Genomic DNA, 11,703 nt, shown 5'->3' with positions numbered 1-11,703 from the left:
GGGGGGGGAGGAAGGGGGCCTGGCGGCCCCGGCGGCGCTTTTGTGGCGCTCTGTGGGGGCGGCCCGGCGGCGTGCGCGCCCCCGGCTGCAGCCCGTTTGCCCCGGCAGGTCGCAGGAGGTAGGCGGTGCCCGCGCCGCGCCGTGCCGGCCGCCATGGCGCAGTTCGGCGGACAGAAGAACCCCCCCTGGGCGACGCAGTTCACGGCCACGGCGGTGTCGCAGCCAGGTCAGTGCCCCCGGCCCGGCCTCTCCGCGGGGCCCCCTCACGGCGTGCCCAGGTACCGGCCCCGGCTGCGCGCGGGTCGCAGAGCCGCGTCCCTGAGCGCTGCCCCGCGGCCGCCGCCAGGGCAGCCCGAGTCGGCGCTGGCAGGACCCCCAGCCGGAACTCACAGCTCGCAGCCCTACGGCGAGGGGCCTCCCACATGCACCGCTTGCGCGGGGAGGGGTGCGGGCGCGCACACGGCTTTGTAACGCTAACGGGACTCGGATCCCAGCGAGCCAGGGCATCGCCCTGCTGCGGGCCGAGGGTGCCTCTCCCTTTACCCAAGAACTCTTCCTTGGCTGCAGCTTCGGGATCTTAAAAATCTAGGCGGCTGTGCTGTATTGTTTCGCGTTGTTTTGTAGCGTTGGAGGTTTAGAGCCAGGAATGTGAGGCTTGCTGTGTGCCGAATTTTGGTGCTTCCTTTTCCAGTCCTGGTCTGCCTTTTTCTCCTTTTGTGTGCAAACTGCTTCCTAAATGTTGTAGGGCGTCTGATGGGGAAGGGCTTCAAAAAAAACCCTGTGGTGCTTTGAGGAGTCCGGATAGAGTTGCCTGGTTTTTGTGCAGCTGTCCTCTGAATCCTTGCCTGGGTTGGTAGAGAGTTGCTGTCATGCCTCCTTTGTCAGGAGTTATACTTTCCGGGCGCCTAGCAGGAGCTGGGAATGCCTGCCATCCTTTCGAGGTGCATGTCTGGACAAACAAACAGATGTCTTCTGACTCAGTTTTCCTTCCCTAAATTCATCTCCTGTTTGTCCTTTGGGCACGGGTCCAGTCTGAGGGCATATACCCTGAGACCTGCCTCCTCCCCACCCGCGGCGTTTCCCAAAACTCAGCCCTGACGTGCTTTTGCCTTCTTTTCCATGCCCATTCGCTCCCAGGTTCCCTCTCCACAGCTCTCTGCCCAAACCGTTGCTGTACCACCGTGCGGTTTTCCCCTTCGAGTAGCTTACTCCTCCCTCATCCTAGCAGTACCATTATCCTTCTGTAAGAAGTCGCTAAACAGCGGGTGCGGGTGGTAGAGACCAACTTTGCTTGGTTCTGCTGCCTGACTTGGTGGCAGCTCGGGGCAGCCCCGGGATGGATGGCAGCCCCTGGGCTGGGACGCTCTCAGGAGGCTGGCACGCCACGAGTGGTGGCACATGAGTGGCCTGAGGGCCTGCTCCCGTCCCGGGGTGGGGGGAAGGCTGCAAAAAACCTGCTGAAGGGGAGGAGCTGGCAGCCATCTTAGACCTCGCTGAGCAAGGTCCAGAAGGGAGCCCTGGAGGAGAGGTGGATGGGGTGGGGGGCGCTAGAAGCACACCCCGAAGTCTGACCCCTGCTCCTATTCGTCCAGCTTTGCCTTTGGTTAGCCTACTTCTCAGCCTCCTTAAATTAAACCGAGCGCAAAACTTAATTGGGATAGGACTAGTTGGCATCAGTAGAGAGATGTTTCACCTACTCAGTGAGGACAGTGTCTCCAGGGATTCTTATCTGCTCATCTATTCTGGCAGCACCTGACATGAAAATAAGTGCTGTTAAAGACAGCACTTCTGCACTTTTGCCTTCTTCCTGCGGTATTTCCATCATTTTTCCTGTTCCTAGTATGCCTTTTCCCACTGCAGTATCTTCTCCCCTGGATCACTTGAAAGTGTTTAGCTCCTTACATCCTTCTCTACAGTCCCTGTTCCTGCTGCAATATGCAGTGGCAGTGTTGGTGGCCTCTTTCTTCCTTGCCTGCACTACTAGTGAATGCCAGGCCCTGGGATTCTGCCGCCCAGCTCCTGCCATAGTGCCCACTTGGTCCCCTGCTTTCTTTATCGGCAGAGCTGGCTTAGAATAGGGAGCACAGGAAACCTCTTTGAAAAACATGGGGTGTGCTGAGAGCTGAAGAACTTGAGCTGCAGCTGAGCAGTCCTCCCTCACGCAGCTTTCACCAGGAAGGTACGGCTGTCCTGCCGGGTTGCTTGCCCGACGGAGGGAGAAGCTGTTGGTGCTGAGGCATGCTGACCGTGTAGGACTTCTCACCTGTGGCGGGGCTTGAGAAGTTGTGCAGACTGTAAATTTACCCATCTCAGTGTATCTAAACGGATTTAACAAAATATACCAAATTGTAATATATTTTCAGAGGATTGACAAAAGATGTTAAATACATTTATGCATGCCAGCTGTTTTATCTCTTCCTTCTCCAAAGCATCATGGTGCTTCTGTATGGGGGAAAGATCTTGATTTTCGTAGCACAAGCAATGTGATAAGTAGCTTTTTCCTAAACTGTAGTCAGAAATGGTGACCGATGTTATTCTAAAGCCCCATTTGATCACTGCAAAAAGATAATTTCAGGATTTCTTTCATCATACTGCTGACTAAAATGCTGTCTTGGCCATTCCTGGTGAAGTCACTGTATGAGTTAAGGTTTTTTAATTAAGGTGCCTTACTCGAAGGTAGTTGTAGAGTTACGTGCCATGTAATGAAGGGTTCCTGGGATCGTTTTGGGGCTGCTTACTAATTACTGTCTGTGCCTCTGGTAGTAGAAGAGAAACAGGTAATTCCAGGTGCCAGCAAATACCTGTGTATGAAGAGACTTCTGCTTGCATTATAGAGCAATTGTTTCTGTTGTCTCACAGTTTTGTGCATCACATGACTGAAAAAAGAATGAAATCCCTGTTAGGCTAGTTAAGTATAGTTAGAGAGTATAATTAGAGCATAAATTATACCTACTGCAGAGATTTGAAAGTTAGAACATTTAAAAATTGAAACTTCCTCGATAGCACAGACTGCTTCTTTAAGTGCGCTTTATCCTTTTGGCTTGGCTTGGTGATGTGCAGATTCCTCAAATGCCCGCAGAGGGGAATACCTTCCTGCTCTCAGCACCTGCTGTGTTCCTAGCACAGTGCTTAGCGTGTGCCCTCTTCAAGACTGAGATTTCTGCTTGCAGCGTGAAACCTGTTTTTGTGGAACTGTAGTCAAGGGGAAGTCCTAGCTATGCTGCTCCGCGTTAGGGCTGATGAGCGCTGTCTTCTTTGCCATATCCAGACCTAATTGCGTTACAGTGGAGAACAGCGCAGCTGATGAAAACAGAAGTCCCTCCAGCTCAGCTATGCTCTTACTGTTGCTGGTGGCCCCTAGGAGATGACTGAGAAACGTGTAAGAGGAAGACAAGCCTGCAGTGCATCTGGGAGCCACTAAGAAATAGCAGCTGATGCACAGTTTGCTGGCTTGCTCTAAATAGATGTCTTGTGGTGAATACACTGAGACTAGTTTCTATTGTGTGCCAGTTGAGGGATTTTTTTTTGGAGCAGGTTGTGTGGAGTTTATATTGCAAGGGTGTTAAGCTTGAAGAAAAAAAGTCAATTTCTGTGAATTTTGAGAGGCATCCAAATCCCTGGATAGGCTACTCCTTTACTGTAATACATAAATATTAATTGCCTCTGGAATTCAGAAGCAGCAAGAGGAACTGTTAAATATTATCCTCTTTTTTTTTATTATTTGTCTGCTGCAACAGAAATCTCTGTGACCTAGAAGGATGCTTGAGCTGCAGCCTAGGACTCCAGCCTATATCCGAGCCTTTTCAGACTGCGGTATTTGGTGCAAGTTGTTTAGGCTGCCTTTGACGGGAGGTATCTCCATCATTGTAGTTAGTGCGTGGTAAATCCTAAGAAGCTATTGCTGCTGCAGATGTGTGCTGCCAGTAATAATAATAACAATAATAGGCAGTCAGATGTCAGCTCCCCACTCGGTAAGCTTTTGGCTCTGTGACTATGCTCTCCCCTCACCCCGTGGTAGATTTTTGTTTTGTTTTGTAGTAGTAATGGAACCACAATGCCTATTTGATCTATTTGATCAGAGCCTGCTTGAACAAGGTGAGTACATAGGGGTGAAAGGCAGTCAGATTAAACTCCTGGAATGCTTCATGGCAAATTAGTAGGGAAAAGATGCATCTTTGCGAAACTTGCTGCTATATATGCCTTGGTCTGTAAGGGAATCTCAGCAGTCTTCTCTTCTTGCCCGTTGTTAGTAAGCTGCTCCACAGTCTTGTAGGTGACACAGTACTCAGTTGATATTGAGAGCTCATAAAGTGGCAGTACTGGTAGAAAAAATGTTCTTTTTCTTAATGGAGAAAATGGGATAAGAGCCGTAGGGTGGGCTGGCAACTGCTTGAAGGGAGGATTATTGGTTATGCTGGAAGGGAAGTTGTCAGGATGGAAACCAAAGAGCAGAGTAACCTAAGGTCTGGTTTTGGGAGCGAGCATGTTAGTATTTTTCTGGGTATCCTTGGTACAAGGATAGGAGAGGGCTCATGAAACTTGCTTGATGACACTGCTTGCTAATTTCATCCCTCTGTGCTGGTGTAGAACAGAACTTGAGGCTGAATGACAGCGACTAGCATAGTCAAACAGATTCAGAGGTAATAGCATTAAGTGAACTTGTGGAATTTGCTAATAGGAATTTCTGTTCAGCATTAGGAACTAAGAGGAAAGACTAATGCGTTTGTTATTTGCCTCAAATGAGCCAGCGAAGTAATGCAGCCAGCAAAAATGAAAGCTGTCTCAGGATATGGCAGCAAAGCATTTAGATTAGATGTCAGGTTCTGCGCGAGGTGTGTTATATAAGGCACTGGTGAGGTTCCAGGTGAGCGTGCTGCTGTATGGTCAGAAATTCATCTTCAGATTGGAACCCGGTGGTGGGAGAAGCAGCGGGCAAGAGAATCAAGGCAATGGAGGGCCTGTCATGGGAGAAGCCTCAGATTTGGCTTGCTTGGCTTCTAAAACAAAATGAACGTTGGAAATTTCCAGGGGAAAAAGTCTCACATAACACTGGAAATACTGTAATACTGCTGTACTGTAGAGTGCTTGATTTCACTATTAAAATAGTATGGCTGCCTGAAATACGACAGGATTTGACCCAGATCATAGCAATGGTTGTTACTCTTATTGCTTACAGAGTTCTTGCAGGTTTCATTCCAAACTGTAAGATGATTGGTGCCATCAACTCGTTCAGTTCTAAAGATCTTTACTCTGCTGCAAAGAGCAGTGTGGTGGAGGGGATTACCTCATTCAGAACATGTTGGTTACAGTTTGTGTATTTTCTGGTGATGTTCACTAAGAACAAAGCAGTCTTACCGCACCCACGGGCCAGGGGTGACAGGTTCATTTTGGATCGGGAAGAACGGTGTGGAGCACAAACTACACAGGAAGACTACAGTAAATCTGTTCTTAATTTCATTGTGTGTGTTTAATAACTTTGGAAAATAAAGGAACCCTGTTCAGCTTGAATGTTCTTCAGTTCTGAAGGTGGCTGGCTGGCCTGTTTTTGCTGGCAACATGCTTCTGCACCGAGTTTCTTTTTAGTTTAATTTGAACATGTGAAGTAGACTGATAGCCTGATGAAGTGATACTTGATCGTGCAGCTGCAAATAACTTACTTGAAAGCCCCCTGCCAAAGATGGAGCAGGTTTCCAGATAGGTTTGCAGTTTTTTACTGAGACTTACATTGTGCAGTGTTTTCTGTCCCTCAGAGTTCCTTAAGTAAGGCTTAATCATTCTTTGTTCAGAAGCACCGCATGCATAAGAGGCAAACCATGTGGATAGCTGCTGCCCATGTTATGCTTAATCTTCTGCAGTGAATTGAAAGGTGATGTGACAATAAAATATATACTACTTTTTTCTTTCCAGGCAGTCTGGGCTTGTGCAGCATAAAGCCTTCCTCGTAAGAGCTGGGGACAGCTTGACTTGGTCCCTTTATATGTGCAGACTAATTAAACTCCTTGTTGTTACAAGGCTGTTCCTCCTCTACCAGCACCCACATCTACAAAACCCAGCTCACTCCGGGACAAAGACAGTACTGAGTGAAGCTAAGCCATGTGCATTTCCAGAGCAGCGCACATTCCATAGGCCTCAGTTTCTAGCTGCTGCTAGAGTGAAGGTTGCTCAGAGTGAAATGGTAACCAATTTACAGAACAGAGCAGGGATCTTCATCAGGCTCATCCGAAACATGAAATAACGCACACTGCGTCTTTTCTTGAATGTATGTGTTGGGAGGCAGGGATGGCAGTTACTGGAGCTTCAAAGTCCTATGCAGCTTGAGAGAAGGAAATACAAGTCTCTGTGCCTCTGCCCTGGTGTGCTATTTATAAACTTAGAAAAGAAGCTAGTGAGGTGGGATCCTTTATCTTGAATTTTTCAATGGATTTGCCTACTTCAGGAGCTTGGCTCAGGAGTGAAGCATCACATATTGCGTCCTGGGTAACCGGGAGAAAGTTCCTCTGTTTAAAGCTGCTCTTGGTGCTTACGCGTGTGTTCTTGTTTCAGCTGCTCTTGGTGTGCAGCAGCCGTCACTGCTTGGAGCCTCTCCTACAATATACACGCAGCAGACGGCCCTGGCAGCAGCAGGCCTCACTACCCAGACCCCGACCAACTACCAGCTGACTCAGACAGCTGCCCTACAGCAGCAAGCTGCAGCTGCAGCAGCTGCATTACAGCAGGTAATGAAAAGGAGCGTTTGCTCTTGTCTGTAGGAACTTTAAAAATAGAAAACAGTGGCCCTGTAAAGCAAATGTCTAAGAGAAAAGCAAGTGGGCAATACTCACCTTTGGTTTATAAGCCTGTTTAAAAAAATAGTGGGATTGTAGGCCTACAGCTCTCGTTAGCTGTATTAATCAGTGAGGGTGGGAATTACGGTTATGGAGTTGCTATGGAAAGCCCTTGGGGGAAAAAGGAGTTTTGCTGCACCTAAGGTGACTATCTCAAGTTCCAAGTATCTCTAGTCACCACATATAACTTGACAGAGTTTCCATTATTTCATGCTGTGCCCTAGATACTGTATGTGTCAGGCATAACAAAATCTGTTCTAGCTAGGAAGAGTGCTCAGAGTCCAGTCTAAAGAAGAATATTTGTTTTAAAAGTACATATTGGTACTATTTGTTATGTTTTGTATTGTTCAATGTGGACATTTTTTATCTAAAACATGCTTAGCAGCTAGCTTGTATTTGGTGTTTTGGGGACACTAATGCTTTCTGTTTATGAGATATTCTGCTTTTATCTGTTTCAGCAATATTCACAGCCTCAGCAGACTCTCTATAGTGTACAGCAACAGGTTTGTCTGATTCTTACTGTGTACATCACAATTTCTAAAAATACTGTTGGTTATGTGCCTTGTAGGATTTGTCTACAAAATCATCCTTATGTGGGAAGTTGTTAAACTAATATTTTTTTGTAGTGAAAGAGAGCTTGAAGTTTACAAACTTGGAGAGATGTATCCAGAATGGAAGCCTGTCTACCTTCATGCAAAAAGGAAATCAAAAATCTATATGTGTACATGATTCCTTCTAAACTTTGCTCTAATCAGGGCCGTGTATTTTAACTGCTGGAAAGATGCTGTCCAAAAAAAGTTCCCTTTTACATATTTTTATGGTCTTTGAATTTACAGGATTTTGAGAAAGGATATGGAAATTAGAGGCATAAGCTTCTCCAGTTGTCAAAACTTTTTTTGATATTCCTAGTAACTATCAGTTGCAAGAAAACTGCATTTCTGCTTACCGAATAAATCTAGGTTACACAATCTTAAAATTAACCAAATGAGCATAACTTTATGAATAAGCAAACCACTGAAATGACCAAACCTAAAAGGACTATTAACTGACTCACATTAAACAAAAAAACTCTTACTTGTAAAGAGGAGGTAAAATTGTACAATTTCCTTAACCATATAAAATTAATTTATAACTTTATTTATTTTAAGTTGCAGCAACCTCAGCAGACCATTTTAACGCAGGTTAGTTTGGTTTTATTGTTTGGTCTTCATCCCCAAACACAGATAATGCAAGAGGGCAAATTTGTGACGTTTTAATCGTAAAAAGAACTAATATGAAACATTTTATTGGTACAGGTTTATTTTATCCAGATGTTAAAATATGCTTAGCCTTGGTTTCAAAAATTGAATGACAACCGCTTTTCCTTAATCTTGAAGGAAATGTGTGTTGAGCGCTTTTTTTTTTGGTTTGAACTTCAAGTATTCAGTTATTTTGCAGTAAGTAGCAACAAAAATCTCCTTCAGAAAGGAATTTAACTTTGTGCTAACACTGCTGCAGTACAGATATGTAGAGTTTAAAAAGAATCTCGCTGAGCTTGACAAGCTTAAAACATGAAACCATTCAACACACTGCAAGCTGCTCTCGTGCTGTTCACTTACAAAAACATGCTTTGAAAAGAACTGAGGTAAAAATAGCTGAATTAATTTCACTATTTTATTGTGTAAAGCTTGTATTTTGCCTCCTTATTCTGATTTAATAAGAAGGCAAGCACATGAACTGGAGTTACAGAAGGGTTCTTGTTAGCCTCAACCCTTACTAACTCTTTTGACAGTACAGTTGGGATACAGATGGAGAAATCTCTACGCTTATTCCTAGCAGAGATGGGAATTTATCTCCTCTTCAGCCCACTGCGTCAGTTACCTGTAAACAATAAGGAAGTCTTATTTTTTTTCTAGAAAATGTGCATATGTGGGGAAAAGTGACTTCTTTAAAAAAGAAAAGGATAGACAAAGCCAATCTTCATTCAAAGTAGCAAAGAAATATTTTTTTAAAAAAAAAAAGGCGCACACACAAAAAAACAACCTTCCACATTCTCAAAATCTCCATTCAGAATAATTGCCTTAGAGACGTTATCAACTCCTCTCTCCACGAGTAAAAGATCTGTTCCTTGCAGGTATGTCAGCTGGTTATAAGATTCATAGTTTGTTTTATTTTGCTTACAGCCAGCTGTTGCACTACCTACCAGTCTTAGCCTATCTACTCCTCAACCAGCAGCCCAGATAACAGTTTCTTATCCAGCACCCCGCTCAAGTCAGCAGCAAACACAGCCACAAAAGCAGCGTGTCTTCACTGGGGTGGTTACTAAACTACATGATACCTTTGGTTTTGTGGATGAAGATGTCTTTTTTCAACTTAGGTAAGGTGTAAATAGTTGTCTGCAGATGTGTTCTGTGATTCCCTCCCTAGAGAAGAGGTTTAGATGACTGCATTATAATTCTGTGCCTCCCCTGGTAGTCCCTGCAGTTACATTTTCTCTGTCAACACTGAAAATCAGATGGTGGGTAAGTTAGTAGGCGTGAGTTCCTTCTGTGGAATTTTGAGTTTTCTTAATGCAAAACCCAAAGTTAAGAGATGTGGAAGGTAATAAGCTCCTTGTAATATGAAATGGCGGAATTTATGTGTGATTAAACGCATGTATTTTGCTATCTGCCTATCTTACCTCAATATCGTTTAGGGAACTTCCTTGTTAGGGCCAACAACAGGTATTAAATTCCTTTGCATTCCGAACCAAAGGTAGATGCTCTTCCTATAAGCTTTTTTTAGTGAACTTTGTCTACTTTCCCACAACTTTAAACATAGCTTGCAAATGTAAAAATAGCATCTGTAGCTAAATAAAGCTCTCTCAATGCGTTTTTTGTCATGTTTGCAGTGCTGTTAAAGGAAAGACACCTCAAGTGGGTGACAGAGTTTTGGTAGAAGCTACTTACAATCCTAATATGCCATTCAAATGGAACGCACAGAGGATCCAGACGCTTCCAAATCAGGTATATGGAGTTTACCCGGTTTTGCTTGTCCTGACTGCTTCTGGTTTAAGCTCGTTCACAACTCATTTTCTTTTCTCCTGTTAGAACCAGACACAGGCTCAGCCGTTGCTCAAGACACCTCCAGCAGTTCTTCAGCCTATTGCGCAGCAGACAGCATTCGGTGTTCAGGCCCAGCCGCAGCCACAGTCCTTGTTGCAAGCACAGATATCGGCAGCTTCAATCACGCCTTTGCTTCAGACACAGCCTCAGCCATTGCTGCAGCAGCCGCAGCAGAAAGGTAGGACTTTAGTGTGCTAAGTCCTTTTTGTGCCTAGTCTGACTGAATTAACAGGTGAAGTAATGAGGAAAGGATCCTCTAGAAGGGCAAGGTCACTATTTTTCAGTTTTAGCCTGCATCTTTTCTGCAGGTATATGCAAGGCCTGTTGCCTGCACTAGCTCAGGAATCATGTGGTTATTGACATTCCTGTGGACTCTTGTCATTCCTATGAAGTTTTCATAATCTGGAAGTAAATTCAATGTAGTATTTATGTAGATGCTTTTACAGACAATTTGCAGAGTTGACAGAAATAATTCCAGTGTAGCTCTTCATAATTTGGAATGTTCAACAAAATTAGGTTTTGCATAGTTTTATTCTTAAAACTGTTATTCTGTATTTGTTTTTGTTTCATTTAGTCAGCCAAGTTGACATTTGCAAGAATAAATATTGGTGACCATAACAAATCTGAAACAAAGGCTGTTGTGTCAATTGAACTTTGGGTGGCTGACAAATCAGTAATAGACTTGATAATAATAAGACACAGTTAAGACATTATCTTCTCACCCACAATAAAAGCAAAGGGAGAAGATCACCCAAGCAGAACTGTTTTGGATAAATGCTTATTAAAATCTAATTTAGTCCTAAGTGTTCATCAGTCTTTGGCAATGTTTGCCATATTTACAAACAGTCATTTAAGCATGTGCTGTCTTGAGAGAGCAGAAATATGTTTTGGGGAATTAGTGCAGCAGGATAATAAGAGTAATTTTTACAAGAAGCTAATTATTTTACCTATGAATAGAATCAAGAAGAAATTTTACATTTTATTTCTGTAAGCAAGTAGCCTATATATATCTTAAAACCTTTACTTTTCCAAAAGAGGGTTTTGTTGTTTACTTAGTAACTTCTGTGTGCTTAGATTTGGGTTAGCTTCCATGTTAAAAAGATGCTTTCAAAACAATTTCTGTTTTTTAAATCGTTGAGTCTCAGTTTGTATCAGTGAAGAAGAGTGTAGGTCTCTTGTTTCTTGAGGAGGACATTAAGCGATAGACTTACTGACTCGAGTTATTTTAGAACATGTACACAAGGGAAACAGCCAGCTGTAAAGCTGCTGTGTTTTTGGTGACCAAGAGTAGGCAGTTGTCCCGTTATGTGTTGATGCCGTATGTTTTTGTTTCAGGTGGTTTATTACAGCCCCCTGTTCGTCTAGTCTCACAGCCTCAACCAGCTCGAAGACTAGACCCCCCATCCAGATTTTCTGGGAGGAATGACAGAGGAGGAGACCCTATGCCAAATCGAAAAGATGACAGGAGGTACGCTGTTGGGAACAGGTCTTTGTAGAATGCTTTGATTACAATCTAGTCTAACAGAGCTGAGCTGCTTGCACCGGACTGAGTCAGTGATACGCCCAAGTGTTTTTACCGTTACATGTTGGTGAACAGTTGTTCTTTTCTGTCTGAAATGAAAGAATTGCATTATCAGTCTCTCCTGTAAAGAATGTACTGAAACAAACGGTGAGGAATTTCTCCTTTCTGTTCTGTGAACCATGTCTGAGAAGTCTAGCTTCTGTTGTACTAGAAAGCTTTATGTGTTAACAGCATGCAAAAATACTTATATCTTGTCTGTGTATTTTTTTTTAAG

General features: G+C 44.0%; 1 protein-coding gene across 4 annotated transcripts in view; it reads left to right on the top strand.

Annotated features, from left to right (window-relative positions):
• The first annotated feature begins 51 nt into the window (after positions 1 to 51).
• Positions 52 to 11,703, top strand: part of CCAR1 (cell division cycle and apoptosis regulator 1) — a 30,070-nt gene continuing 18,418 nt past the window's right edge. For 2 of the 4 annotated variants that reach the window (XM_035330235.1, XM_035330232.1), the window contains exons 1-8: positions 52 to 226; positions 6,544 to 6,716; positions 7,283 to 7,327; positions 7,973 to 8,005; positions 8,987 to 9,180; positions 9,694 to 9,808; positions 9,893 to 10,085; positions 11,243 to 11,375. In XM_035330235.1, coding sequence (XP_035186126.1) covers positions 154 to 226; positions 6,544 to 6,716; positions 7,283 to 7,327; positions 7,973 to 8,005; positions 8,987 to 9,180; positions 9,694 to 9,808; positions 9,893 to 10,085; positions 11,243 to 11,375 — 959 coding nt within the window. In that variant the 5' untranslated portion in view covers positions 52 to 153. The remainder of the gene's footprint in view (positions 227 to 6,543; positions 6,717 to 7,282; positions 7,328 to 7,972; positions 8,006 to 8,986; positions 9,181 to 9,693; positions 9,809 to 9,892; positions 10,086 to 11,242; positions 11,376 to 11,703) is intronic. The other 2 variants (XM_035330233.1, XM_035330234.1) reach the window with 2 other exon arrangements.

Source organism: Oxyura jamaicensis, chromosome 6, assembly GCF_011077185.1.
Source record: "Oxyura jamaicensis isolate SHBP4307 breed ruddy duck chromosome 6, BPBGC_Ojam_1.0, whole genome shotgun sequence".
Taxonomy (NCBI): domain Eukaryota; kingdom Metazoa; phylum Chordata; class Aves; order Anseriformes; family Anatidae; genus Oxyura; species Oxyura jamaicensis.
Note: the sequence above shows the minus strand (reverse complement) of the source record. Positions and strands in the feature narration are given on the sequence as shown.